At 33.8% G+C, this 27898-nt stretch overlaps 5 protein-coding genes across 15 annotated transcripts; 2 read left to right on the forward strand and 3 right to left on the reverse strand.

The window, feature by feature from the left end:
* Positions 1-75: 75 nt before the first annotated feature.
* LOC145933355 (inositol polyphosphate-4-phosphatase type I A) lies at positions 76-11420 on the reverse strand. 7 transcript variants are annotated; one of them, XM_083032976.1, is made up of 19 exons: positions 11018-11420; positions 10889-10946; positions 10314-10494; positions 9205-9291; positions 7473-7628; positions 7102-7302; positions 6553-6707; positions 6293-6465; positions 5933-6077; positions 5681-5796; positions 5509-5595; positions 5276-5436; positions 4979-5162; positions 3344-4440; positions 2948-3213; positions 2650-2867; positions 2228-2547; positions 1864-2131; positions 76-1557 (listed from the first exon to the last, which is right to left on the reverse strand). In XM_083032976.1, the coding sequence occupies exons 3-19, from the start codon at positions 10429-10431 to the stop codon at positions 1425-1427; spliced, it is 3885 nt and encodes a 1294-aa protein (XP_082889102.1). In that variant the 5' UTR covers positions 10432-10494; positions 10889-10946; positions 11018-11420; the 3' UTR covers positions 76-1424. The 7 variants fall into 7 exon arrangements, with proteins under 7 accessions (XP_082889102.1, XP_082889100.1, XP_082889101.1 ...); XM_083032974.1 differs by having other exon boundaries at positions 2948-3252; XM_083032975.1 differs by having other exon boundaries at positions 7102-7320.
* A 152-nt stretch (positions 11421-11572) lies between these two features.
* On the forward strand, positions 11573-13159 carry Mrpl38 (mitochondrial ribosomal protein L38). Its single transcript, XM_083032996.1, has 2 exons — positions 11573-12937; positions 13023-13159. The coding sequence occupies exon 1, from the start codon at positions 11709-11711 to the stop codon at positions 12921-12923; it is 1215 nt and encodes a 404-aa protein (XP_082889122.1). The 5' UTR covers positions 11573-11708; the 3' UTR covers positions 12924-12937; positions 13023-13159.
* On the reverse strand, positions 12960-22863 carry LOC145933362 (locomotion-related protein Hikaru genki-like). Of its 5 annotated transcripts, XM_083032989.1 has the most exons (12): positions 17002-17090; positions 16758-16894; positions 16072-16194; positions 15471-15673; positions 15254-15358; positions 14925-15089; positions 14604-14852; positions 14144-14283; positions 13915-14061; positions 13480-13766; positions 13212-13379; positions 12960-13117 (listed from the first exon to the last, which is right to left on the reverse strand). In XM_083032989.1, exons 2-12 carry the CDS (start codon positions 16828-16830, stop codon positions 13014-13016), a joined length of 1764 nt encoding a protein of 587 aa, XP_082889115.1. In that variant the 5' UTR covers positions 16831-16894; positions 17002-17090; the 3' UTR covers positions 12960-13013. The 5 variants fall into 5 exon arrangements, with proteins under 5 accessions (XP_082889115.1, XP_082889119.1, XP_082889117.1 ...); XM_083032993.1 differs by lacking the exons at positions 12960-13117; positions 13212-13379; positions 13480-13766; ... (4 more) ...; positions 15254-15358; positions 15471-15673 and adding exons at positions 17341-17553; positions 17899-18111; positions 18226-18369; ... (3 more) ...; positions 20169-20260; positions 20768-21288; XM_083032991.1 differs by lacking the exons at positions 12960-13117; positions 13212-13379; positions 13480-13766; ... (5 more) ...; positions 15471-15673; positions 16072-16194 and adding exons at positions 17341-17553; positions 17899-18111; positions 18226-18369; ... (4 more) ...; positions 20768-21280; positions 22727-22863 and having other exon boundaries at positions 16426-16894.
* Positions 22099-23719, forward strand: LOC145934337 (uncharacterized). The gene is made up of 3 exons (XM_083034698.1): positions 22099-22238; positions 22770-23161; positions 23542-23719. Exons 1-3 carry the CDS (start codon positions 22146-22148, stop codon positions 23717-23719), a joined length of 663 nt encoding a protein of 220 aa, XP_082890824.1. The 5' UTR covers positions 22099-22145.
* Positions 23720-23841: 122 nt separating this feature from the next.
* On the reverse strand, positions 23842-27849 carry Rab8 (RAS oncogene family member Rab8). The gene is made up of 4 exons (XM_083033002.1): positions 27155-27849; positions 26830-26890; positions 26373-26718; positions 23842-25243 (listed from the first exon to the last, which is right to left on the reverse strand). Exons 1-4 carry the CDS (start codon positions 27276-27278, stop codon positions 25145-25147), a joined length of 630 nt encoding a protein of 209 aa, XP_082889128.1. The 5' UTR covers positions 27279-27849; the 3' UTR covers positions 23842-25144.
* Between the last annotated feature and the right edge of the window lie 49 nt (positions 27850-27898).

Here is a 27898-nt window from a genome sequence, read left to right on the forward strand (position 1 = left end):
ATATATATGGAAGAGATTTTCTATTGTACTAAATTTAATTAAAAACGGGACAAAAAACAAACGGTTGATTCGACATCGGGTAAAATTAATAATTTATTGAAAACAATATATCTCCATTGGAATCTACCGTCTATATTTTACGGATTACGGTAACGCATTAATAGATTATTCAATTGGAGTGATGGAAATACGACTATATGTCTATTCGTGTCTGGAATCTTTTGTACGATAAAGTGTTGGATATAACACGATAATTTTGTTTCACGCACGTGCGAGATTCGTGCGAGAAAGAATAGCGTTCTCCCGTTAAATACAACGCTCTTTATTCTCGAATAACATGTACGCGATCTCACGAGATTTCTTCAAATGACGCTAATATTATCGGATACTTCGTGAATAATTAATTATATGGCAGAAGATGGCACCGAGCTACTTATTCCCGTAAAGGCGAATACCAATTCAATAAACACGATAAATTCAATTGGATATAATGAAGACTTTTTGCAATATTATACTTTGCGAATATGACAAGCGTTAAAAATCACAATAATGCAAATGTGAGATGGAAACTGCTGCGATAATTCATGATTTATATCAGCATTTTTCACGAAATATATTTGCGTCAAATAATGATGTTTAGCGTTTATGATATCCGAAGCATCGTATTGCAAAAACCGCGGACCAACAATTGCGGATTAGAAGGAGATGTGAATCGGATCAAATTTAAAAACTTGTACCACAGAAAAAATAGAGACGAAATGGAAGAGTAACTACAATATTTAATGACACTGGAAGAATCACCTAAGAGTTGACAACTAAATAAAAAGAAATCGACGAGGGAGTTTTGATTCTAATCCGATTCACCTCCTGCAAACTTTCAGCCAACCTTGTTACGTAATTAATTTATATATTACGTAACGGTAATTAATTTACCGGTATACTCGAGCTTGCACTCGCGTCTACTCTGCGTTGCAAATTTAGATAATAATGCACTTACACGGTGCTTTCGAGGGAAGGGGGCATAGCTACTGTTATGGCTCGACAACAAAACTTGTAATTTCTAAATAGCTATAATTATATTAGCTAATAATTACTTAAATCTTAGAATGCGTAGAAAAAAATTTAACGAAAAAATCTAAAAGCATCACTTTTTTTCTGCTACCCTTATTGCTACGCCCCTGATTGCATTTCGTATGCCTAACACGTGCCAGTCGTGTGCCAGTCGCGTGTCCCCAATAAATTCTCTATAAAGAATCACGTTACCTGAACGGCGATCTCGACATTCAACATCTCTGCTACTTTGTAATAAGTACTAATACATACTTAGCACATACTCTACGGAAGTTAATCCGTGATTACACAGCCAGAGTCAAATTTAATTTCGCATAATATATATGCGTATGTTTCGATGCTAATTGGGTTCCTTAAGATTGAGCAGATCCGTACGTGCCGGTCGGCGGTCGATAGAGTCTGGGCAACGTCAAAATCTGCAGGCTATTAAACGCGTATTTACGTACACCTATGTTCTTCCACGTATTCTCCCGGCGGCAGCCCTCGCTGAAACAGCACGGAGCAACGCGTCAATCAAATAATCCAAAATTTACATTCCCAAACAATGAAGAAAGTGAATCAAAATATATTAAATTTTCTATGAGATATAATTTTTAGAAAAATTATTTTGGCGACGCATTCACGAAAATTCTCTCACAAAAATATGATAAATTGCAATTAATCGATCGTTTCGCAAAAAGTCAAAGATATATACATTATCTTTCGCGTATCTATATATAATAATATATGTATATAATAATATAGATCTTTAATAAAATGTCTTTTAAAATATTTCTTTTTTTTAACACTTACCTTCGCATGCAGTCGAGGGCTCTCATGTACTCGTCCTCAGCCAAATGATACTCCGACGACAGTATATTGACTTGTTCGAGGGTAATCGACATACCGGTTCGATCTTTCGCGCTCTTGCAACTAGTGAATCTTAAACCGCGCATTTTCCGACATATCTGCGAGGATAATTGCAAGATCTCCACATTCTTGTTGACTTTCTCTTGCACGCACATCTTTAAATTGACCATCATATCCGCCAATGCATGGCCTAGGATCGACCTAGCAGCAACTATAGAAGAATGTATTAATTTTAAAATCTCTCTATTATCGAAGATAGATTAGATAAGAAGATTATTTAAGTGGATATAATTAGTTTTATACTCACAACGCGTGGATGTAGGTTCTGTCGGTAGATTCAGTTTCTTAAATCTCAAATAATACTCGTTCAGCCTGTCAAAGTTATCCATATTACTTTTCTCTTGCGGCTTCGTAGTACCGAGACTCTCGGCCAAGGAAGCCATCTCGTTAATGCCAACATTGAAAAATACCGGAGTCACGTTGAACGATAACGTTTGTCGGGAGGATGGCACTAATGGCAAGAGAGAGTAAATCGCATCCGGAACCGGAAGTATCACCGTCAGGGCACTCCGCGATCCTACTACACGCGGTACAGGAAGTTGGAACGCCTTAGCTTTTCCCCCGATTCTGCAATGTTTACGTTCAGATAAAGATTTAAAAAAAATATAATTTAAATCAAATAATTTAATTAAAAAATCATGGTAATAATTTCTAAAGTTTCTATTTTACCTGGATTGGATGCCACATCTGGACAGAGTGAATGTGACGGTGTGCGTGTCTTCGACAGCTACGGCCATATCACCCCACATATCTATCTCATCTCCGTAATAGCTAAGAAGGCCTTCGAAGGAAACCAATGGTCCCAGAGTCGTAAGTATTAGCAAAAACATCGGGTCAGGTCGTTGGCACCACAGTTTCGCCATTATGCCGGTTACCAAGGCAGTCAGCTGAAAGTTTTCAGCGATATTCTTAAATTTTCTCACATACCTTTGTTCCAATAATGAAGAGAAGATGATGAGAGACTTACCGCTTGACTGAAGCAAACGTCTCGTCTATAGCGAACGTTGCACGCGCGCTGCGCCGCTTTCGAATCTTCCTGTACACGAAAAACCGAATGCGTTAGTCTGGCAGTTTTCAACAGTCCGTCCATAGCTTGCCGCAGCTTCTTCATGCTCGGCCTCAGCTCACTCGTCCAATCGACGATCGACGCGAAGTCCAGACCTTCGGTGAACTTATTCCTCTGTCCCGAATTACTTTTGATCACTCGCGTCATCGAGTCGACCGCTTGGCACACTTCATTGGAAGATGAGTTACAATAAGTATCGGTTATCCCTAATAATGCATATTACGTTGCACATTTTTACTACGGATTTTCTAGAGAAACCTATAAAAAATTACTTAAATAAATATATGATTTTCTTACCTTCTTTCGCTTTAGATAACGCTGGTTTCTCCAATCCTGGACTGGCTTGCTGCCGCTGTTCGTTCGACTCGTCCAGCAATTTGTTCGACTCCTCGCACTTGAGACCGTTCTTCGGCTGAATGGTAACGACTTCGGCGTTGTGTCGATTGCTCGGCAGGCAACCCTTGAGACTCTGCGATCTACCTAAACTACCTTTGTTGCGCAGTCGTACAGCCGGACTGCTACATCTGCCGCAGAGAAACTTCACTTTTGACACGAGGCACATGACGCTTGCCTCGATATTCAACTGAGTGAGATCCCACGGTTCCGGCTCGTCTGTAGGTTTGTAGTAATTTGCAGACGGTGAATTGCACATCTTTTGGGTATCTAGAAAACGCTTGCACGGATCGGCGTCATTCTTTAAGTCTTCCTTTTCGTCGTCGTAACCTTCTTTTCTTTCGTTATCGTAATTTCGCTGAAGGTTCTCGTCGGTCTGTTCTATTTCCGTTTGCTTGGGATAGTCCTCAACATCCGGAAATATTACAAAATTTTCTTCTGCAACGTCGCCCTCGCCGGCATTATTATTAGGCGCATCGTTTCTGGAGTATGATATGGGAGCGTATTCGCCATTTTTAATGCTGCTTTTTGACCAAATATCCTGCACACACTCGGGAGTATCAGGCGTAACGAAGTCGTCAAAATCGGGACTCTTCAAATCAAAATTCAGCTGTTGAGTAATCCGTCTGAATGGTGATAATGATTGATTGACCCTGAAGTCTAGCGTCAAAGTGTCATCCGATGTGGTCGATGTCGTGGTCGAGTCTTCTTGAACCTTCGCGACTTTATACTCTTCCAGAAATGTTAATGCCTCTTCCACCAAGCCTGGATCCCAAAGACTAAGTAAGATCCTGGTTTTTGTAATCATATCCTCGCATATCGGCAGCATGCCGCTTGTTTGCTTCTCCTTGGCGAGTTTCATCAAGGATCTCATTGCCTCTACAACGTCCCGGCGTAATTGTTTGATCGCTTGGATCGCATCATGTGCCATCGTAATCTTGGATGTTCCTTGATAGAGCTGATTACTTCGCATAGGCGACTCCTTTAGTGCCTGCACCAATCTGCAATAAAAAAATATATATATATATTAACAATTATAATATTAATAATTATATATATTTAATTTTTATATTTATATTATTTAATTATTATATATCATATATATATATGAATATGAATATGAATATATATGAATATGTATGTACATTTATGATTACGTATATATATGAATATGTATGTACATTCATGATTACGTATATATATGAATATGTATGTACATTCATGATTACGTATATATATGAATATGTATGTACATTCATGATTACGTATATATATGAATATGTATGTACATATGATTACGTATATATATGAATATGTATATTATTTATATAATTATTATACATATATAATTATTATATTATAAAATTATATTATATATAATTATTATACATATATAATTATTATATTATAAAATTATATTATATATAATATATATAATATAATATAATATAATATAATATAATATTATATATTAATAATGATATCTTATTGTTAGCGATCACTTGGATAAAAGTGTGTGGTTAATTTTATATTATATACCTTATGAGTCCGCCATTTTTGCTTTTGTGGGAATGAGCGGTGAACGCTCCTACGCTAATAAAATCGTAAAATCCGCACTTGTTCAACGTGTCGTTGTGTACCCACATTCTTTGAAGATGCAAATTCAAAGGCGCGAATTCGAGAGTACGATCATTCTTCCGCGACGATTGTTTGAAATAACTTCCTGAAATTCCGAATCATCAAATGTAACATCAGATTTTTAACATACTAATACTTTATTACAAAATAAATTTCATTAAAATGAATTCAAATAAATATAGATGCCAATATGCTTGCCTTTATAAGCGGCTAAGTTTTCTTTGGCTTGAGAATATAGATGTAACAAATGAAGATGACGATCGAGCAATTCGATTTGCTTCGTATGCCAAGGCTCTCTTAATTCTCCCATTCCAGCTACTTCTTGTAGTAATTCCTTTTCCTCTTGTATCCAAATACCCCTAAAATTTGTCATTACGTTACTTTACTTTGCAATTTCATGCTTATAATATATATGACAATATAAAACTTACAATAAATGCTGGGGAAACTGGAAACAGAGCTTACTCTCCGCCATAATCTCGTGTACGCATATATCACCGCCTAGTCCGGAGTGGAATCTACGCATAATATATTTGCATTATATCTACAAACGCGTCAATTAAATTGATCTCAATTTCAATTGTCAAAAGTGCAGAAACTTACCTGTAAGTCTGTACAAATGGATTTGCAAATAGAAGTTTTAATTGGCCTTGATGTGGAAACTTGATTTTTGTTCCTAATCTTGGAGGTAACGACTGGGAGCGTCTGTGCGAAGGCAGCTAAAAGGTATTACATAAAAATATAAGATAAGAATGAAATTTTTAACGTATCTCTATATCTCGTCTGTATCTCTGTATAATAGTAATATAAAAACAAATTTGTTTAAGACACGTCTCGATTAAATAAATTCATTACCTGTTGTTGATTACTGCTATATACTGCATTTCGTGATGGTGTGCTTTCTGTGCTATTCCCTTTATCTTCGGCCTCCAAATTCCACACATTAATCGTTAAGAATCCGACTGTCGTTGTTTTCGCTGACTTTAATGGTATCCTTAATCTAAAACCAACAAATAATAAAAAGTTAAAAATGTATAATTAAATAACAGAAAGCTAATAAACAAAAGAAAAAATTATAATACATTCCTTTGAATATAAATTTTCAATTTAGAAATAAAATTAAAAATTCTGTTTAAAAAAAAATTTTTTTTTACAGGGTTTCTATTTTATTTAATTTTATTTCTATTTTATTTAATAGCGGTATAATACAATTACCTCGGAGTATCTTGTACTGTGCTGAACGTTACTATCGCACTTCCTATCGGAGTTGCGGTCTGGCTGACTCTTTCCCTAACGTCGAATGCAGTTATTCTAATTTTCGTTTCGGTAGTCAAGCCATCGCTAGCTCGGAAACTTACCGTAGTTAAAAAATTTGGATTACTACTTCGCTGAAATTGAGCCATAAAAGAGTCGTTTATGCAAATTGTTTAACAGTTTAAAAAAAGTTTTATTCTAAATATTTTTTTTGTCATTACCTCAACGACTTCCGTTCGTGCATACTTAATCCAAGTTTTGGAAGATTTCGATTGTACATCTATTTCTAAAACAGGAGTAGGTGGACGGCCGTGTCCATCGCATAACAGATTATCGCAGGCTAGCGATATCTCGCACATTGGTACTTCCGCTGGATCTGAGAAGATATATTCAACATGAAAGTAATATATATATTAAATTGATTTGATTATTACGTCCCATCATTACTCATAAAAATACAAAACTGAATGGTAAAACTGTGTTTTGTGATAAATGTCGTGTCGATATCTTTCTTTTCTTAATGAAAATTGAATAAATATAAAAAATTTTGTTAAATAATTTTAAAAATTTAATCTTGAAATAAATTTTTTACCAATCAACTAAATAATATTTAATATTATAAAAAAAATATATATTCACAAGCATATAATCGCAATTAATAATAAATAATCAATGTGTTACAGAGCATGTTGATTAAGCTATATTATTTCATTCAGCCACTTTTTGTATATTCAGGCAAAAAGAAATTCTACTCTCAGTATTCGCACAACCTGTGAAAGTCCCACGTTGCAACCGCAACATTTGAATGTCGGTGTCGTGCTTGTGTTCGCTGAAGGCCTCGATGCGCTGTCGCAACGATAGCAATTGGCTTCGCATGCACTCGTAACTGGCCAGCTGCAATGCTTGCAACCAACTGTCCCTTTCTTCGGCTGTATTGGCGCCTAACTGTTGAAACAAGCCTCCGTCGAAAACTGCAACATGTTTCCCCTCTGTGCTTTTGACGTCGTCTCGCTACGTTCGTTGAAACCGCGTGCACACATGCAAATGATGATGACGGACGCGTTGTCGATGCACCGTTGCATCAGAAAGAAAAAAAAAAAAAAAAAAGAAAGATAGGCTCCGCGGATGACAATATACTTGCCTATGCTGAATCCGTAAGGGACGTGATTGCTGGGCGGATCTACGCGGACTGTGCACTGCTCCAATATGATGACCCCCAGCGGCTCCGACCACTGCTCTCGCGATTTGAAATAGAACAAAAGATTGCCTCGCAGTCTGCACCATCGTTCGAGACTTACTGCACAAGAGAAGCAGAAGAGCAGCGGCTTAGGCACAACCGTTCGTACGCTGGAAGATTTTGTTAGAGTGGTTTTTCCGCGTACGGTAGCAAGCGACAGAGGAAAAGACAAGAAGGAGAAGAACAGAGTTATTTAATTCTTCGCGGCTTATGGTGATTAGCAGCGATAATCAAATTTTAGAAGACACGTGATAGATCATAATAATAATAAATCTAAATGAAAATGTAAAAGCTCTATTAAAAGTAGAAATAGATCTGTTGCAGTATTCAAACTTCAAATTCATGTGTCTGTAAGTATTGATTAGCGTTAAAATGAAATTTTCTTTTATCATAAATTATTTTTTTGTTAATTTTTATATAAAATATTTCTATGACATTTCTATATCTGGTACAACACATGACACATGACACATCCGATCTTCAAGGCATGCCCTTTCGAAAGCCAACAAGTTTTCTCGTGGGATTTATTGCCCTTATCGACGTTTCATTATCACATCGCTATATATGTCCTTAATCTCTTCCCTTCTCATCCTCTTCGTTAAAATCAATGTGATCCTGAATTACAAATATTCACGACACATTTAAATCAAAATATATGCTCTTTTTTCAATATATATGTGTAATGTGTGTATATAATATTGCATAAATATGTGTATTAAAAACGTTTACTCTTGGATTAAAATTTATAAAATGTATATATAATTTAATACAATCTAATTATATAATTATGTAATTTATGTCTCGTGACACGAATATTTGTGAATTATAAACCACTATGATTTTTATATATGAAGCTTCTATTGGAATACTTAAAAGCAATATGAAACATGCAAATCATTCCGTTCCATTTCCACATGCAATTAATTCTCGATTTGCCAAAAGCGAGTTTTTTATAATGTCTTGTAAACGATGTAAATTTTGCGTTTAATTAATTTTTATTAAGAAAAATTATATAAGCTATATTATATATTCAAGTATTAATTGCTAAAAATAATGTAAGTATATTTAAGTATAATATAAGCCAAGTAAAATATTATATTAATTACAAGATATTAATTAATAAAAATTTTAATTAATAAGAATTAATATTAAAAAATTTGTATATATTTTGGTAAATCGAGAATCAAGAGTTTAATATAAATACGCATGCAATCAAACATCAAATCACCTATGTCATCAAATAGTGAAAAAGCTAACAAAAAATTAATTAAGCTCGATAGAAAGAGACATTAGATTTGACATACATATTAAATGCGAGAAATTATAAGAAAAATCTTATTGTTAAATTCGAGCTAATTTAATATCCAGTTTATTTATTCGATTTTCCTTCAACCAATTTTTAATATGCAATCAATGAAATGCGAGATTAATTTCATTAAAGCGTGTGTCGAATTACCCTCGCAAGCGTCTTTTGTAAGTGTCGAGGAAAACGTCTACACATTGTTAATTAAGATTAATCAGGTCATTAAAGAGTGTGTGTTAATTATGTAAAAATCATGTCGGGAGCGTGAGAAGGATTTCAAATAAGTACATATAGCAAAAGTACGTATACTCAAAATGTACTCGGATAAAGTACCTTTGCTCGCGCCAGCTGTAACGCAATTGAGGTTTCGTAGACTCTTATGCGACCTTCCTCTCTGATTTTTGTTCTCGGGTTTTTTACCTGTGGAAATTGCACGAGGTACTGATAGCTGCCACACACAACAATTTCCCAATAAAGTAAAAAAGGCGAATATTATTTATAATTTATCTTTTCTGTGCGTTGATGTCAGGGGGAATCTATTTATGACTAATCGCGTAAAAATGAAATGAGAATTTATCGATTCATCAATATTTCGTTAATATAAATAATTCTTTAATTGTCATTGATTAGCAATTATATTGAGTGAAACGATAAAACATATTTTAGTGATCATAATTTACCGGATTATATTATATGTATATTCTATACATTATGATAATGATGGAAATTTTTAAATATTTTATCTTGTGTAATATTATTTAAATTATTATTTTATTTTAATATTTAAAATAGCTATATAGAATAGAATAATGTATAATTTATAAAAAAAGAATAATTAAATAAACTTCTCTACTCTTAATATTTTCACAAAATTTCTAATGCTGACATTATTCAAAACACATGTTTTATATTTCGTGCAAAGCCATACCATATAAAAGAATAGAGAGAGATAATATGAATTATATCGGTATCTCTCCGCTGTTATCACACGGCGATTCATAGGACGCGATTTATGGGAGCTGATAAAATCTACTTCGTGCAACACATTCTGTCATACCTATTAATATTACATTAATATACATTTAATACATCCCATTACTATTGAGATATATGTTTAAATGTTAAACAACAAGCTCTAATAAATATAAAAATATTTTAAATCATATTAACAAATAACATTATCTTCTCTTTCTTATTAAAACAAAGCTTTAAATGCAGCTTTTTTTACTCATGATATTTTTAGTCATAACATATTTTAACAATCTGAACAAGATAGGCAGGCTCTACATTAAACATCAAATAAAAAATTCATACATTATATAAGTTTATTGTCAAGACATATAGTAAGAGTAATCATGCATTAGTTTTGTATGCTAAGATAATGCTATTGTTCTAATTCAAATAAATATTTATTGTTTGTATATAGATATATTCTAACTCACTTTCCGTTCTGCGAAAGAAGCCTTCTTGTCGTTCTCTCACATATAGAACACCCTCTTTCTCGAATTTCTGTGAAGGCTGCGTGGCCAGAGTTAATAATTCCTGCTTATTAAATCTCATGTTGCAATCTCTGGCAATCAAGCCGTCATATTTACAGTTTCCAGTTTATTTATCTTCTATGTACTGAAAGTTGAGAGATAAAGTTCTTTAGAAAACTAGTTAGTGTTATATATTGTTTGCAACATTATTCTACATTAATCCAAAACTATACAATTTATTTAATTTATATATATAATTTAATTTATTTAATTTAAATATAACTATAATGAAAGTGTTGTTGTGAGAAATTTCCTGAGACATTTATTTATAATGCATGTGTTTATAATTTGTAACAGCAAGAGAAAAACGTGTGACTATCAAATATATATGAATAACTTCTAATATCATTTTGATGCAATTGTCATAAAAGATTTACAAGTATGTTAATTTCAATTACATTACTCAATAAAACATATTAATTAAAGGAATTGAAGAATTTTTTTCGTACAAAACGAAAGACTATAAAAATCATGCATACCATTTTTACAGGTGAGTTTACCGAGATTCCCTCTCGCTGCCATTAGCATTGCGACACACTAAAAGATTAAGGACACGATTAGGAGATAAGTAAAAGCGGCGATGACATAAAAAGTGTATTTACACTCACGCTATGGCTTGTCAATGCTATATTTAGCGCCAACGAAAATCCATAATACTATCGCAAGGATTTATTTGTAGAGACGAATAGAAAAACTTGTGTCAAAAATCAAACGAGTTTCTTATCACGAGCGTTTTCCAAAAACTACTTATTCTCGTTACATTATCGGATTGAATCAATTTTAAACCGACAAGACACACGTGCGACATGGAAGCTATCGGTCAATTTATATAATCGAGAGGACGCGCCAGTCGTGACAATAATTAACGCGTTACGAACGAAACGTCAGGACGCGTGATGTAAAAGGAAAACAATCGGCAAAATGTCAAAAAAATAGGCATCTTGCCGACTCCGAAAAGTGATAAACGACTGTACGTTGGGCGCGATTGGGTGGTTTCGGTTCCGCTGCTTTTTTTTTTTACGTCACTGACATCATCTGCCGGCTGATCGCAGAGATGTAGAAATTAAGCCACGTTTTCATGAAGCTGCTCTTACGAGCATGAGGATCCTATCTGTTTTTAAATTGTAGACGACCATCTTGTATATTCATAGTTGATGCTTGACGGGAATTTTGTATCCTTAACCTAATATAACCTAATATAACCAAACTCTAACCTGTCGTAGACGAGTTCTCGTAGCCGCTGGAGTGAAAAACAGAATATGTCATTGATTATCTCGTTCGCGTGACTCGAAGCACGACATGTCCATCAAGCTCTTTCGCTGTTTAGTCAATGATCTTCTAACTCCGAGGAGTCAACACGTTCGTCATGGTCATCGAATGCGTGGAAAACCACCGACGATCGCACGTAATTTGCAGCAACGTCTTGAGGAGATCCAACTTGAGCGAGAGGATCCAACGTTGAGTTTCAAGGTGGACATCGGCTTCCCGGTGTCCAAAGTCACCAGACAAACGATAACGAGCGCCTGGATGAACGAGATTATCGCGCTTAGAAGAAATCCTGACCTGGAAAGAGCCTCGCGCACCAGGAAGCTATCGATAGACCTGCAAAAAATGCGACAAGACTGGTTAAAAACTGAGGGGTCCTTTCACATTCATAGAATAGCGGAACATTATGGTGTCTACAAACATTTGTATGGAGATGCCTACTTCATGCCGACTGTTCCATTAGACATAAGCTACGAGCTGGAAGATGACAAATTGGTCAGAGTTTATAATGGTAATGTGATCAAGCCGAACGAAGCTTCTAATGCACCTAAGATAGAGTACGATGCAGAGGATGGATCACTGTGGACCCTGATAATGACTACACCGGATGGCAATTTGACCAGCGCAGACAATGAATATTGCCATTGGTTTATTGGCAACATTCCTGGCAATCGTGTGAAAGAAGGAGAAGAACTGGTGGATTATCTGAGACCAATAGCACCATATGGAATTGGATACTGCAGATATATCTTTGTATTGTACAAACAGGACTGTCACATAGATTTCTCAGAATATAAAAGAACAAAGCCCTGTTTGAATCTGGAGGAACGAAACTGGAAAACACTAGAATTTTATAGAAAATATCAGGATCAAATGACACCTACTGGTTTAGCATTTTTCCAATCAGATTGGGACCTCTCCCTCAAGGAATTCTATTATGACACATTAAAAACGAGAATTCCAGTATTCCAGTATAATTTTCCTAAACCGTACATAAGAAAACAGGTGTACTTTCCCTTAAAACAACCTTTTAATCTTTATTTGGACAAATATCGTGATCCCAAGCAGATAAAGAAGGAGTTCTTATTGAGGAAGTTAAGGAAAGTTCATCCTTTTAATGGACCAGAGCCACCACTGAAATTCCCATTGGCTCATAACGCATGGAAATACAGGCCTTCCTGGTTGAGATTCGAGATAACAAAGAAGTTCAGAGGACAGGGTCGTGTTAACGATCTTACCGAATATTAGATTGATATAAAATGGTAAATACTTACTGTACAATAAACAAAAATTATTTTGAATTATCGCGTTTTATTATGATAGATTTGACACGATAATTTATTCCAGTTTCAGATGTGCCTCTATAATTTGTCTGCTATGGAGTTTGATGTCTGTTCGCGTCGGAATGGTGACGTCAACCACCTCAGGTTCAACCAGTAGTCCTGTAAAATCATGTGATTTATACGGATATCGATCAATGAAAGATTATTGGTATGTTAGACAAAAATGTGTAGAATATATAATAATAATATTTACCAATCGGTTCTTCTTCACCAGTTCCGAATATAAAATTGGAAGTATATTTCGATACATAAGTTTGATAGAGATCCCGTGCTCTATTTTCCTTTTCCTGCTCGAGATCGAAATTGCTCATGCCGAAGAGGATGCCTATTTTCCGACTAACTTTTGATAATAGTACCAAAACTGCAAAATTAAAATGAATGAATGAATTGAAGTTATACGGAGAGAGAAAATATTCATATTCAATTTTTATAATTCTATATTTTATATATATTTTTTATACCATCAGTATCCATTCCTTCGAGTTCAAGTAGCATATCTTCCGCATCTTCTCTATCATTGAGGATTATACTTTCTTTCAGCATATTCTTATTCACGTCTTTGGGTAGCTTCTTCGCGATTTTGATGCTATGTTTGATGCAGAGCAACATCATATTCATATTTTGTAAAGCTGCCCTGATATCTGTTAATAATTCGCCGCGAGTTTTTTTCTGTTCTTTAAGATCCTTCTCGCGTTTCTTCTCAATCTCGATTTGTTCCAGTATATCATGTGTACCGTTTATTTTATACCTGAAATTTTTTAATCCATTGAAAAGTACCATTATATAAAATAAAGTAAAAATACGTTTAAAGCTAATTAATAATTTTAAATCAATTTATTTTCTATTCTAGTCTTGCTCAATGCTTTATAATGATAAAGGTATAGCAAATTAATTACTGTTCTGCTGCAGTTTTTGTAAAATGCTTGAGGTTCTCGAGGATGTTTAAAGCATGATTCTTTTTGTTTAACAAAAGATCGCGATCCTTTATATTGGCATCTAATCGCACCAGCAAAGCTATCTTCTGTTCGTATTGGGTTTCAAGCCTAATTACAGGAAGAAAATAAATTTATATAACAATTATACAGGAAATATATAAACAATATGTTTGCAGGATATTTTAAATACCTTGATAATAAGTCATAATAAGAGCGCACGAGTAAAGTTTCTTGTACTTTAACACAGATATTTTCCAGATGCGTTAATTGACTTTCTAATACTTTGTCGGCAGATGCGTCAGTATCTTTTTTCGCAAAAATATGGTCGCTCTGTAAATTATCACGAATAAGAAAACATTCTATTAAGTCTCTATTTTCGTCGCACAAGTCATTGAAAAAAAAGCATATATTTTAACTCGACAATTAGAAAGACTACATTGTGTGAAATTTAATTTATAGAGATAAATTAAATATTTGTAATTAACTAATTTAGAGAAAATTTTTTCTTATAATCAAAGTTTTATATATATATATATATATATATATATATATATATATATTGCGAAAGCGTTATTTTTTTTCATTTTTACAAAAGAAGATAATCAATAGATCTTTGTGAATTGAATTCAATTTTATTTATAATTACTCACCTCGACGCGAACCAACGATTGTGCGTAAGCCCACAAATCTTCCACTTGACAGCGGACGGTGCTCAACATTTGCTCTCTGATTTTCATATTATACAAAACGACACGAGTCATTCGTTTATATTTCTGTCTAACGTCGTCCAGATTCTCGGCCGCCAGCTGACCCATCACCGTCACCCTCAACATCGCTTTACATTGGGAAGATTGATCTTCTTTTAAAATATTTAATAGAGTAACGAAGAATATCGCGTCCTACATAAAGATTCCGAGGAAATGAGAGAACGAGTATATTTCATGACCTGGCACAAAATTGAAAAGATTTACCTTTCTCAGGATATTTAACATCGAGTAGTACGTAGAGTATATCGCTTTCGCCGCGTCATATTTCGTGATGGATTGCTGTAAACTCGCTATCAATTTTTGCTGATCGCAGTGCGGTAATTCTTCGCTTCGCTCCTCGAGCTCGGTTAAGAGAACACAGCGTTTCGACTATCCGCGAGAGCAAATGAACAAATCTTTAGTCTATAGCTCAAGGTTTGCGCGAAACGCATACAGAGTACTATTTCATTGAGTATATACATAGATATATTTTACTAGCTACTAGATGTACCATATAATACGATACATTATGCTGTGTAAGAATCAAGTTTTACCTGTAGTTCGATACCTCGCTGTAATTTTTTCTTTCTCTCGCAGTAAAGTTTGTCTAAGAGACGACGTTTCACATCGCAATCTTGATACACCGCCGAGTAAATTTGCTGTGAGACGAGATATTCGTATTTCAATTATAATTTTTCCAGAGATATTTTTAGCAGATTTAAAAAAAAGGATTATTTTGATGATTCAAAAACAATGTTGATCTATTCTTACAGATGGTTTCAGACGATTAAACGCCAAATAAAACAGTCGGCTGTGGTCGGCCAGCGATCCGAGTATACGTCGTTTACCGTCATCCCTCAAGTCAGTGATGATTTCGCGATCTCTTTTGACGTCTAGATCCAGAGACGCGATCTTCTTCGACACTATTGATTTCAATTTTGTAGCTTGCGACAGTTGCAGTTTCTTATCGCGTGCTAGATATATTACGAAATTAGATACATCCAGATAATCAGAAAATAATTAAGTCAATTATATCACGATCTCATCGTGAAAAAAGCTTTATCTTTTATAAAACATTGACAATTTCTTTTTCTTATATAGGTTCTCTTTTATCTGTGTGTTCAAAAAGATGGTATTCTAGCAATTTGTATGAAAATAGTATAATACGGCGATAATTTTATTTTTCTAAAAATCTGTCTATTTTATAGAATTATATATAGTCGATTTTAAAGAATAAAACTTGCACTATTAAGAGGATATGCTAAAATAAAGCCTCTGTTAATTCACTTATTATTTGAAGCAGTTAGAAATAGAAGATATATTTTTATTTCGATTCGTATAAGAAAATCGATAATATTTAATTATTCCTAACCATGTAACTTCAGAATTCCACGATATCGACTTATTTTGTCCCTGGTAAGCCATGTTTCCATTTGTATCTCTTTGGAAGCTGTCGTTCGACCCATTTTTCCGATGCTCCTTGACCTTTGATAGACTGCAGCATCGAATATTAAATGTCACATCATATGCACGCGAGATAACTGTCATTATCCGATTGAATTAATTGCACATCGTAGTTATTATGGCAACGAGAGCGGTAACTATGTCGCTAACATTTTAGTACTTGTTTAGTATCTATTCTGTATTCTGTGTACAGAAAGATATATAAGACACACACAGTATTGCACTTTAATATTAAACAGATAGAAATAACTGTGAGAAAATATTTATTATTAAAAAGGGATTTATTTTTATTAAAATCGTTGTATATTTGGAAGAGAACTATAAATAAAATACTGGTCGTTTTGTGGCCTACGTTTAACACAAGATACTTCCTTCCAGTGATCTATTCGTGATTATTTGTCGGTTCATAAAACTGCAGCTATATTCATCATCTGATAAGATCATTAACTTTACATAGCATGTCTATCGTTCGAAACAAAGCGACTGTTTCTTCACGTTTCTCTTAGTCATGCGCTTAGTCCGCTACCCGTAATGAATATCAAATGTGCTTTCTTGTTGAAAGATAAAAAGAGCACGATAGCACTTAAAACTCACATTCACACCTCTTTTCAAGTTCACACTTCTTTGTAAGATCGACAGGGAGGCGGTGGTGCGCTCCAAATGCCATTTTCTCGACATGATGGTTTCTTCACTGGTTCCAAGGGAGTCACATAGCCAGGCGAACATGTTACCTACCCACGTAAATTCCAGAATTATGTTCAAACAATTTATTTTGGAAAGTCTAATTAACTTTTTATAACTTGATCTATATAATTACTATGCTAAATGCTGATTTTACCTGTATGTTGTCTCCTGGTTTGTACCAAAACTTGAGAGGCGCGATTCGACCATGAGGAGGATCACCCGGGTAAGGACACCTTACTTTACCTAGAATATTGCACACAAAATTGATTAGTATTTATCGTTAAAAAAATTAATAATAATTTTCAAGAGAAAGCATTTTATACAAAAAATATATTAATTTCTATAAAATCATTTTTTATAAAATTATAGAACAATATTGGGACAATCTTTTCTAAATTATATAATACATTTTTTAAATTAACGCTTACTTAATAAATTATCAATGGCACTTAAAGTGTTAGAATATTGTAAACTTAATCACAAGGACACTCACATACGGGTGGACGGTGAGACCAGGTGCCGTTTTCTGTGCATATGATGGACGCTTCCCCTATCAGTTGATGACCCGGTAAACAAGCGAATCTCACTAAAGCACCGACTTTATATATTTGGGGCATTTGGGCGCGATATCGTTTTTTGTTAGAGTATCGCATTTGCTCGATGATGCGTCCACTTCGTGGCGTTTCTGGTACTGGACAAGTGATTTCTGCAAACGTCATTTTTTTATTAAGTATTTATTAAATAGGTATATTTATTATCTGTGGCAAGATTTACTGAGATGAATTATTAAATAACGTGATAATAAGAACAATTGAAATCCACTGAAATTGAAAATTCTTTTTCAAGATTATATTTTTATAATTAAGAAGTATTCACAGGGGTTGTTTAAATCAAATATTTAATATTTAAAATTCTCAGATGCTTAAAATCCTGCAGTCTTATAAAGAGATATTTAAATAATATATGTAAATGAAATACACACACGTTTAGAAGTATAATATAAAGAAATTGTGTTTTTTCTTAATAAAATTGATCAAAATAACTGTTTTACCAAGACAAGTTGGCATAGATCCATTCCATCTGCCATTTCCTTCGCATCTTATACTTTGCGATCCAGAGAGCTTATGTCCCCACATACAAGTGAAAACAACTTGTCCGCCGTAAGTGTTATTGTGCTCGATTAAACTCAATAACGGGTTATCTGTGATATCTATCGCTGGACATTCGATTTCTTCGCAATGTGGCACATTCGCCGACCATTTGCCTGTAAAGAAAACATTTTTTTAAATATAAATTCATATCTAATTATAATATTTTTTTATCTCTAATTATAATATTTAAATTAATATTTATCGAAAAAAGCGTGTTTATTTCGTACCGTTGTATTGACACGTAATAGCGGAAGCACCTTCTAATCTATAACCCATTGGACACTCGAAAATTGCACTATCTCCTATTCGGCTACCTTCGATATGACTAATTAACGGGGGTTCAGGAACGGCTAATACCGAACACTGAACATCTGTAAAAAAAACAATAAAATTAAAATCACAAGACACTTGGAAAACTTTATTGTCTTCTGTTGAATACGATCAATATTAATGCAACATGTTCTAAGAAGCATATATATATTGACAAAGTATTTCTTTTTTAAATATATTCTCTTCAAAATTTTGTGACCATACCTATGACAAGAACTCGTATAGAATTGGATAATCCTTTGGGCGTAGAACACGTGTATACCCCGGAATCCTGATGCTTGGCATAATATATCGAGAGGCGATATTTCCAGTCTCTTTCCCGCGCAGCAATGGCCCATCCTAGAAGAAATATGTGAGTGTAATATAAATATAAAAATAAAATATACGTTATTAAAAATATAAAAAGCGAAATTGCTCAATATTAAGATTTATATCTCCTTATCTTCTAATAGCAAAATTAAAAAGATATTTAGAGATTTAGACATGAAAATAAATTTTATAATATAAAAATGTGAGAATATATATTTGTTTAAGGCTCCTGGCTCCTTGCCGACCATGTCGAAATCGTGACGTCAGAGGCGAGAAAACACACGCTAAAATTTCTTAGATGCCATTTCGAAATAAAAAATATTTCGATGAAACAGCACTTCAGATGGCTTTAGCACCTCTTTTTTAAAAAACCTCGAAAACTATCCTTTCCCCTTTATAATCAATCAACAGCTGTAAAATGTAATATTATGAAGCCCAGTCCGTCTGGTCTTTGCACATGCGCAGTCATTCCGCATGTCAAAGTCTGATATCTCGATCATTTTACAGATGTTGATTGATTATAAAGGGAAAAGGATAGTTTTCGGGGGTTTTTAAGAGTGTGCTAAAGCCATCTGAAGTGCTGTTTAATCGAAATATCTTTTCATTAAAAAATGGCATCTAAGAATTTTCAGCGTGTGCTTTCTCGCCTCTGACGTCACAATCCAATATGGCCGCGGTGAGCACCCAGGAGCCTTAAATTCACAATTTTTAGCTCTCACGATTTACCTGTCAGATATCGGCGAACAGTCGGGGTCCATGTCCATTCAGGATTGCCTAATTTTCTCGCAAAGAGGCATTCCAGATGCAAAATACTTCCTGGGAAAACGGCGAGTGCACCAGTTGGCTCTACGGCGGCCGAACCGGCTGGTAGACCGAACATGATGGTCGGTGGTACAGTTTCTGTTAATTGTGAGCAATTGAAATAAGAAAGGAAGACTCGTTAAAAATTGTCGTCCTCTCTAAAGATACCATGCAAATATCCACGGAATGTGTCAAAAGGTATTTAAAGGATCACAATATTTTTTTCTATGATAAGGAAGTGATTAACAATGTTATAATATTTCTGTATAATTAAAAAGTCTCTATTTTAGACGAATCTTTGTGTTCTAGATGGATTTTAAATACGATCGCGATACTAATTACATACCACTGTAATTGGAAATGGCCGTGGTAGGTATGCAATAAGGTGTCTTTCCGTTCCATGTACCATTGCGGCAGTGTAACAAAGGATCGCCGATGAGTTTGTATTTACCTACTTCTCGACATCTCACCGTGATTCGTTCGTTGTAAGGTACGGTAATCTTGTCTACCTGTAACATTTATATTTTCTATTGTAATATTTTTCATTCGAAAATTCATTTCTCAGAAAACTATATTAAAATTCTCTCCATCTTTAAAATATTTATAATAAAAAATCTCATATTTGTTTTTATTACAAGTACTTTTTTCTTGCTATCATCAAACTTATCAAAAATTATTAATAATTTCGTAATCGATAAATAAGAAGTGAAAAGCACAAGAATATACTTACAGATATAGTGATCTCTTTATAGGTAACGATAAGGAGGGGGTGAAGGCCTTCTAATTTGCATCCCCGCTGCAAGCTGTCGGCGGTATCTGCAACTACACACGATAAATATAATCGGAGAATTTGAAACTGTGCCTTTTAGTGCGCGCACGCTCGCGCACACCCTCACAACAGCATCCGAAGATCGATCATGTTTTACAGCGGCTTGCGCGATGAACACCGAATTAAAGATCGATCCGATTTGAGATCTCATGGTACACATCGCAAAACAACCGGTATTACGTTGCCATGGTCCATCCACGCGCGGTTGACCATAAAGCAATAAGGGATAGCACGTGCTACCCCTTCAATATTACACCCTAACTGAACGAATAGAAAATAATATATATATTTTCATACGCAGATAAAATAATATGAAGCTAATTATAAATTAAAATTAATTACACGATGTTCTAAACACATCCGAGGATATTCTACATTTTTTAATTATTTTAATTAATCGTTTAGCTTGACTCTTTAATATCTCTGTAATTTCTTCGGAGCAAAATGATTTGATAGGATTCAAATTAAAATATCGCGTGTAAGGCACTTGATATATTTACCCATGCATTTGATATTCAGCGTGAGCAGAAGCAACGTCGTAATCGCTATCACCGCGACACGTGCACGCGTCTTTTCCGAATAATCGTCGCTCGTCAGCATGTTGTTCGTGTCCTGGTAGATCGCGATCACACAGGACCATGATTAATGATGACGAGGGATGCTAATGTAGGGTCGTGGTAGCGAGACGGACACATAATCGCATTTCCGCGATGTACCCCGTCATCCATCTCGCGATTTCGCTCATTTTATCTCTCGCAAAATGGCACGGATATTTTCGTCGCACTCTGTAACACAATTATAAATTTGTAATCTGCAATCTGAAAGAGAGAGTGAGCAACGACACACTAGCAACAACGTCGATACTAAACATCCATAATCGGCGGGGGTGGCCGAGACTTCGCTATTCCGAGGGATGCGCATGCGATTCACCCCTGTACCTTCCCTCTGTTCCTCTTCCTCTCTCTGTCGCTGCCGCTTTTACATCCGAATTCCATTTGGTCCATGCGCCACATCTGTAATTCTGTGAATATACCGGGTGATAATGCATACTGAATTTATAACATTTATGATGAATAAAAACTTTCTATAAAGCAATCTCCTAATAGTCTCATGAAATCCTTTACATTTAATAATACTATTTATTATACATATATAATATATATATATATATATATATATATATATATATTAATTCAATATATTTATTATGCGTCATCTATATGATACAAATAAACATTGAATAAAGTCTTCAGTTTAATTAAAATATTTATAAATTTAGATCATAAAGTTAAATAATTCAAACTATATATTGAGAGAGTCACTATATATTAATGCATTAATAAATTTTAATGAAAGAATTCTTTAAATGTTGATTAATGTAAAAAAGAGAAATGAAGCACCCTATATAGAAGTGTTATTACAAGAGATCGGAATCATTTTGTTCCCGTTTTAAGTATCTGTGTGACCTATCTTTCTTTTTAATAGTCTCATACAATGGTGGAAGAATGTATAAGAATGGAAAATTGAGAGACATTCATGTATTATTCGAGTATTTTTTAAATATGAAAAATGAAATACAAGTGCGATGTAATTAAAATTTATAAAATTTAAAAATATTACATATTCAAGAAAAAAGTCGGAAATATCTCGTGTAGATCTTCATTAATACTTCATATTTAGAAGAGCATTATGTAATTATAATTTATTATTCAAGTCCTTGGAAGTTATTCAAAAATCTGCCACCTGCTTCCTTTAAATTGAAGTTGGTGACCAACGTGTGGTTGGTACTAATGTAACAAATAAAATAGAGAACTCTTCAGATGTGCTCTAAATTAATTAACAATTAATTACATTTTAAGACGATAATATATAGCAATCATGAATGATAATATAAAGACATCGAACATACAAGATATCTCTCAATTAGAACGACAATTTCGAGAAAAGTTATACGAGCTGCAAAATAATACGGTGAATACGACTGTTATATTGATTAACACTTGAAGCCTACCTTTAGCCTCTTTATATATATAATATATAATATGCGAGCCTATACATATGTATATATTATCTCTAAAGGATTACATTCTGTTTAAATAGAAACGTAAAAGATAATAATGATACCTATGTATAAGTTATTGCAAAATATCTCGATAAATATTCAAAGAATAAATTATAATAAACGCGCGAATTAAATTAAATATTCCAAAAAGCATATATGAATACATTTTTTTATAATTAAAAAAAAGAGTAATAAGTTTTTGTTTTCAAGAAAATGATTTTGTTTGGAATTTTTAAATAATCCAAATATGCAGGACTTCTATCATTTTCTGATTTTTTTCGAAATGGAAACCTTAATGATTAACAAGCAGTTATAAAATTATTATATATCCCATTATGAAATAAGCTCTCTTTCTACAATATTTAATGCTTATTTAATTACCAATGCGACAATTTACCTCAGGCTATCTCGTATTATGCATATGTTTTTCGAGAGTGCAGGATACCCTGCAGGTGATGCAAAAGGAACTTCTGGAAACTCGTCACACTTTATATAGTACGGAGTTAGAACTTGAAAAAGAGCGCAGAATTTCTCACGAGTTAAGAATGCAACTGAAAGCGGCTATGAATGCAGTGAACGAATTGCAGCAACAGCAAACGAAAAATCAGGTCGAGAGCATTCAATTACAAGTCAAATATGACGCGATAGCGAAACAATACGACTCTCTGATGAATCAAGCTACGACTGCGAAGGTGTACGAGACCGAATGTAAAATTAAAATTCAAAACATAGAGGAGAATTTGCGTCAAAAGGACAAGAGCAACCAGATATTGAAACAAACATTAAATGAACTGGAACAAGATAGTTTGCGCACTGTTACCGCTATCGATCAGTAAGTTTGACCTCGTCAAGAATAAATTTGTCTCGATCCATTATATATTGCAAATTATTCTCATGATGAGGCGTTCATCTAAAAAAAAAAAAAGAAATCTTATTAGTCTCACATAACAAATATATAAAAAATATCACATATTACGTATAATATTATGTTATATAATCTTACTTTCAATATACATACACGTACATTTTAATACACGTAAATACATGTGATTTTCAGTCTTGATTTATCTTGATTTTAATGATAGATTCTTCGATTGATTTACAATCCAATTTTTTTGCAACGAAGCAATGTCAGTAATAAAGCAAGATTTAATTTTATATCGCTTTAACGATAATTATTAGTACATACATGAAATTCATGATTGATTTCAGCAAAATCACGAAACTTTCACAAGAGCATCAACATCTGCAAAAATCCTGTGAAGCGGTTGTCGACCTTAATCAACGTTTACAAATTGTGGGATTATGCACGCACGCGATACATCAAAAGAATGAAGCAAAAATTAAAAATTTGGAATATATGCTAGCTTCGATGTCATCAAAAACGTAGAATTCAAACTTGTAAAATACGATGTTCGTCTGAAAAATAAATATTTACTACAATTCACATGAAAAATAACAGGATAGGATTTCTTACACTAATTAATAAATACACTGAAACATGTATATATATACATGATTAATAAAAAATGTATTATAATAATCGTTTTGTATAAGTTTTGTTTAAGTATAAGTTGAACAAGTTCTGATGGTAAAAATGCAACTTAAGTCTTGCAAGTAAAAATGTAAACTTTGCATATCATGACAACCAGCGATTAAAAGAGATTTTTTTTTGCTGCAGATCCTCGTAAACGCGCGTGAATCTACCTCTATAAAAAAATAATTCCATCGAAAAACAAACTTCGTTTTTTTAGAGCTAATAAAATCCTATGACTATTTGTGATATAACAAAATTGTCTATAGAGTTCTTATTTAATTCGTCACAAGGCATTTTAATTACATCATAATTAATGCTCTAATAGACTTTACGTTTTCCCGTTAATTTTGTGAAAAAGCTATATCTGCTTAATAACAGTATAAAAACGGTTGTGATACCTATATACTGCTTAATCTTATTTATTTTTTTTTTATTTTTACTCATTCTATGTGATGTTGCACAATGTGTGATGTATGTTTCTATGTATATTCTTATAGACACATAGTCCTCCAAAAAACACACACGACGTAAATCATCTTGAAACAGTACAAAATTTTGTGTGCATGAAAAAAATTATACTTTATCCCATTGCCATAAAATTAATATATACTTTTATATTCAACATTAAGTTTTTCCAATAAAAAAATTGCGCCGACTGTCACAAAGAAATCCGCGCTACAGTTCTAATCCATCTTTCGATCATATCCATTGAATATGTGTAAAAACACCAGAGGAGAAATGTATTGTGTGTTTAATATATCACATATAGAGCAATTTTTAACTGATTTAATAAATTATATCATAATTTTCGAAATAGCTTGATAAGAACATTAAATCTTAATATATTAATATTAATATATTAATATTATAATCTTAATATATTATTATTAATATTATAATAATTAATATATTTATCACAAAACTATCATCTGTACATAAATTCGTTTAATTATAGTGGTTAACAAATTGGAGAGCGCAAATTGTAATAATTTTATTAAAATGTACGAATACGCTCTTTTTTATGTGTAACAAAATAGAAAATCCTAATATATATTTTCTCCTCTGAGGGTTTTTCGGCAAAAAATACATGCAAATAATTTCTGAATTTTTAATACAATTGTGAATCTTTCATTGTCAAGGAGTAAACCCACTAAACCCAATACTTGGGACATGAAAAGTTCCACAAAACATTGGTTTTGTTCGACGAAATGAACATAAGTAAATAATGATAGCAAATAGATGTGTCTTCTCGCTGAACAATTGAAAATATTTGGAGGGTCAGAGTATAGTACAACGTGCGAGCCAACTGGGTGGCTTCCTCTGTGGTTCTGAAGCTTTCAATTGATGACCACCGCCTTTCGGTGGATTCGATGCTTCCTGCAGAAAATAAAAGAACATGACAATGAGATACATAACATAACATTGTTGTTTTATAATTAACATTGTACATTTAATGCACAATTATTTGATGTATATAAATGTTAATAAAATGAAAGCACATGACATGAATATTATTACAAATAAGTAATATTATTAGAAATATTAATTATGAAATATGTTAATATGAATAATGTAATATAAAATTAAATATAAAACAAAATTAAAGTGTAACATAAATAATATAAAAAAATGCATTTATTCTTCACGCGCGTGCGCACACACACATGCACACACACGCATACACACGCGTGCACATGCACACATAAAAGCATAGACTGAAATTAATATCAGAGGTGCAAAGTCCATTTGCTTAATATATGAAAAGTGTTTTCTTAAATAATATACATATTTAATTAATATAAAGTCAATATCCTTCATATATATCAAACAGAAATGTATGTGTATATAATACTGTTAAAATAAATTAATAGATAAAAAACTGAAATTAATATCAGAGATGCAAAGTCCATTTGCTTAATATATGAAAAGTGTTTCTTTAAATAATATACATATTTAATTAATAAAAAGTCAATATTCTTCATGTTTATCAAACAGAAATGTATGTGTATATAATTCAGTTAAAATAAATTAAGAATAAGAATAGATAGAATTAGATAAGAACCACAATAGATTAATAATAAAACATGCAGTGGTTAAAACATGATCACAATGCTTTATGAATTGTTATATAAAGAATTAGGGACTAACTAAAAACAGTGTACGAAAAGTTACCTTCTGCCAAGATAGACCAGCACCAAACACAGAAACAGAGACAGGAAACAGAAACAGTGGTTATTTTGTAATATAAGAAAAATGTTTATATTCATAAAATTAATGCTTAATTTAGTATTATAAGAATACAATTAAGCATTTCTAATTTATATATTACTCTATTTATTGACATTTATATAGCAAGTTTTTAAATGTGAAAGTTTTTATATACACATTGTGAAATATGAATATCAGTGATCAGTGAATCATCAGTGAATAATTCATATTTGGATATAATAAGCATAATAATCTTAATTTTATTGAAATATATGTATAAATTTACGTGCTTTCTTACCAATTTCTTTTCCATTTTTGCTTTGATATCACGTGCCAAAGTATAAAAAGCCTCTTCAACATTGATACTAGATTTTGCCGAGGTTTCCATAAATTTAATGCCATATTCGATAGCTAATTGCTCGCCCCTTTCCTTAGTCACTTGCCTCTTGTCTGTAAGCTCGCACTTATTACCTAATAACATTTTTTCCACATCCGCAGATGCGTTTTCCTCTATATTTCGAATCCAGTTTTTAATGTTCTCAAAACTTTTGTCATTTGTAACATCATACACCAACATAATTCCCATTGCGCCACGATAGTAGGCTGTGGTTATGGTACGAAACCTCTCTTGTCCAGCCGTGTCCCTACAAGTATACATATCCAAAATGTAGTCAAATTAAATCTTATATTCCAAATGTAAATCACAAGTTAATTGGCAGAAATAAGAAGGAAAAGCATCACAAAGTAATATTTACCATATTTGTAGTTTAATTTTCTTGCCGTCCAATTCGATGGTACGAATCTTAAAGTCAATGCCTGTAACGTAACAACAAAATCATCAATCAAGAAGCACTCTCAAGAATGTGGAGAGACAGATACAAGCAAGTAACAACACTAGTATATAGTGCAGGATGAATCACGTTACTGTGAGGAGCTCGACATAATGTGCTCTTTGTCTAATGTAGTCCGTTTTTCGAGACACACCCTGGGAATCGCGCGCGACGACGAAGACGATTAAATGATAGAGATGGGAGGAGAGAGGGGGGGGGAGAAGAAGAGAACGACGTGTCTCACGCATACCGATGGTGGAGATGAAGGTCGTGTTGAACGCGTCCTCGGAGAATCGGAATAGCACGCAGGTCTTCCCCACGCCGGAGTCGCCGATCAGCAACAACTTGAATAAATAATCATACGTCTTTGCCATTGTGGTTGATAGCTCGGCGATGTCGTGCGATGTCCGCCACTGGACTCCCCGAGCGATATTATCACTTCACGACACTTCGCGGACGATGCCTTCTTCGTGTACACGATGATCCCACGACGGGCTGCTCGCAAAACCAGCTGGCTCCAAGTCTTGTGTCTCTCTCTCTTTCTCTCTTCACCAAAGATATCTAACCGTTTCGTCGGCGAGACATTTGACGAATCGCGTTCTTCTCTCTTCGATTGCTCGTTCGCTCTCTGTCTGCGCTAGGTTTCTGACGAAAGTTTTTATACAATTCGGAAGATGACACAGGGCGATGACGCGTGCTCCGAGTCGCGCGAGATTCAAGAGACGAGAGAGCTCGTCTGGTACATTCGTGCACGCGAGATCGCGAATTAACAGAATTGATTAATCACGCAAAACATCTGTCGTAAAAAGCGATGACAGCCATTTGATCATCGCGATTTTTCCCTCATGTTGTGGCCACCTTGACTTGTGTGTGCCAGCGCATCTCACAGACGTGTGCATGTGTGTTATGCACGCATGTGCAACACGTGTATCATGCTTTCTCAGACCGCGTTTACATAGCTTCTGATAAAATTGCTAATAGAAGAAGATACCAA

This window comes from Prenolepis imparis, unplaced genomic scaffold, assembly GCF_030444845.1.
Source record: "Prenolepis imparis isolate NDT839.2.m4 unplaced genomic scaffold, iyPreImpa1.0 SCAF_3, whole genome shotgun sequence".
Classification (NCBI taxonomy): Eukaryota; Metazoa; Arthropoda; class Insecta; order Hymenoptera; family Formicidae; genus Prenolepis; species Prenolepis imparis.

What these genes read in the sequence shown, in the direction of transcription:
- Rab8 (XM_083033002.1), bottom strand. Translation starts at nt 27,278, where the DNA reads ATGGCAAAGACGTATGATTATTTATTCAAGTTGTTGCTGATCGGCGAC. An exon ending in GACCTTCATCTCCACCATCG is followed by an intron (nt 26,891 to 27,154) that starts GTATGCGTGAGA and finishes GTTACGTTACAG; the next exon opens with GCATTGACTTTAAGATTCGT. An exon ending in CAAAAATGGAAAAGAAATTG is followed by an intron (nt 25,244 to 26,372) that starts GTAAGAAAGCAC and finishes TATTTTCTGCAG; the next exon opens with GAAGCATCGAATCCACCGAA.
- Mrpl38 (XM_083032996.1), top strand. Translation starts at nt 11,709, where the DNA reads ATGTCCATCAAGCTCTTTCGCTGTTTAGTCAATGATCTTCTAACTCCG.
- LOC145933362 (XM_083032989.1), bottom strand. Translation starts at nt 16,830, where the DNA reads ATGGCATTTGGAGCGCACCACCGCCTCCCTGTCGATCTTACAAAGAAG. An exon ending in ACTTGAAAAGAGGTGTGAAT is followed by an intron (nt 16,195 to 16,757) that starts GTGAGTTTTAAG and finishes TCGATGCTGCAG; the next exon opens with TCTATCAAAGGTCAAGGAGC. An exon ending in TTAATCGTCTGAAACCATCT is followed by an intron (nt 15,359 to 15,470) that starts GTAAGAATAGAT and finishes CTCGTCTCACAG; the next exon opens with CAAATTTACTCGGCGGTGTA.
- LOC145934337 (XM_083034698.1), top strand. Translation starts at nt 22,146, where the DNA reads ATGAATGATAATATAAAGACATCGAACATACAAGATATCTCTCAATTA. An exon ending in ACGAGCTGCAAAATAATACG is followed by an intron (nt 22,239 to 22,769) that starts GTGAATACGACT and finishes TCGAGAGTGCAG; the next exon opens with GATACCCTGCAGGTGATGCA. An exon ending in ACTGTTACCGCTATCGATCA is followed by an intron (nt 23,162 to 23,541) that starts GTAAGTTTGACC and finishes GATTGATTTCAG; the next exon opens with CAAAATCACGAAACTTTCAC.
- LOC145933355 (XM_083032973.1), bottom strand. Translation starts at nt 10,431, where the DNA reads ATGAGATTTAATAAGCAGGAATTATTAACTCTGGCCACGCAGCCTTCA. An exon ending in CCCTTACGGATTCAGCATAG is followed by an intron (nt 7,321 to 7,472) that starts GCAAGTATATTG and finishes TCAAAAGCACAG; the next exon opens with AGGGGAAACATGTTGCAGTT. An exon ending in ACGTTTGCTTCAGTCAAGCG is followed by an intron (nt 2,868 to 2,947) that starts GTAAGTCTCTCA and finishes GAAAACTTTCAG; the next exon opens with CTGACTGCCTTGGTAACCGG.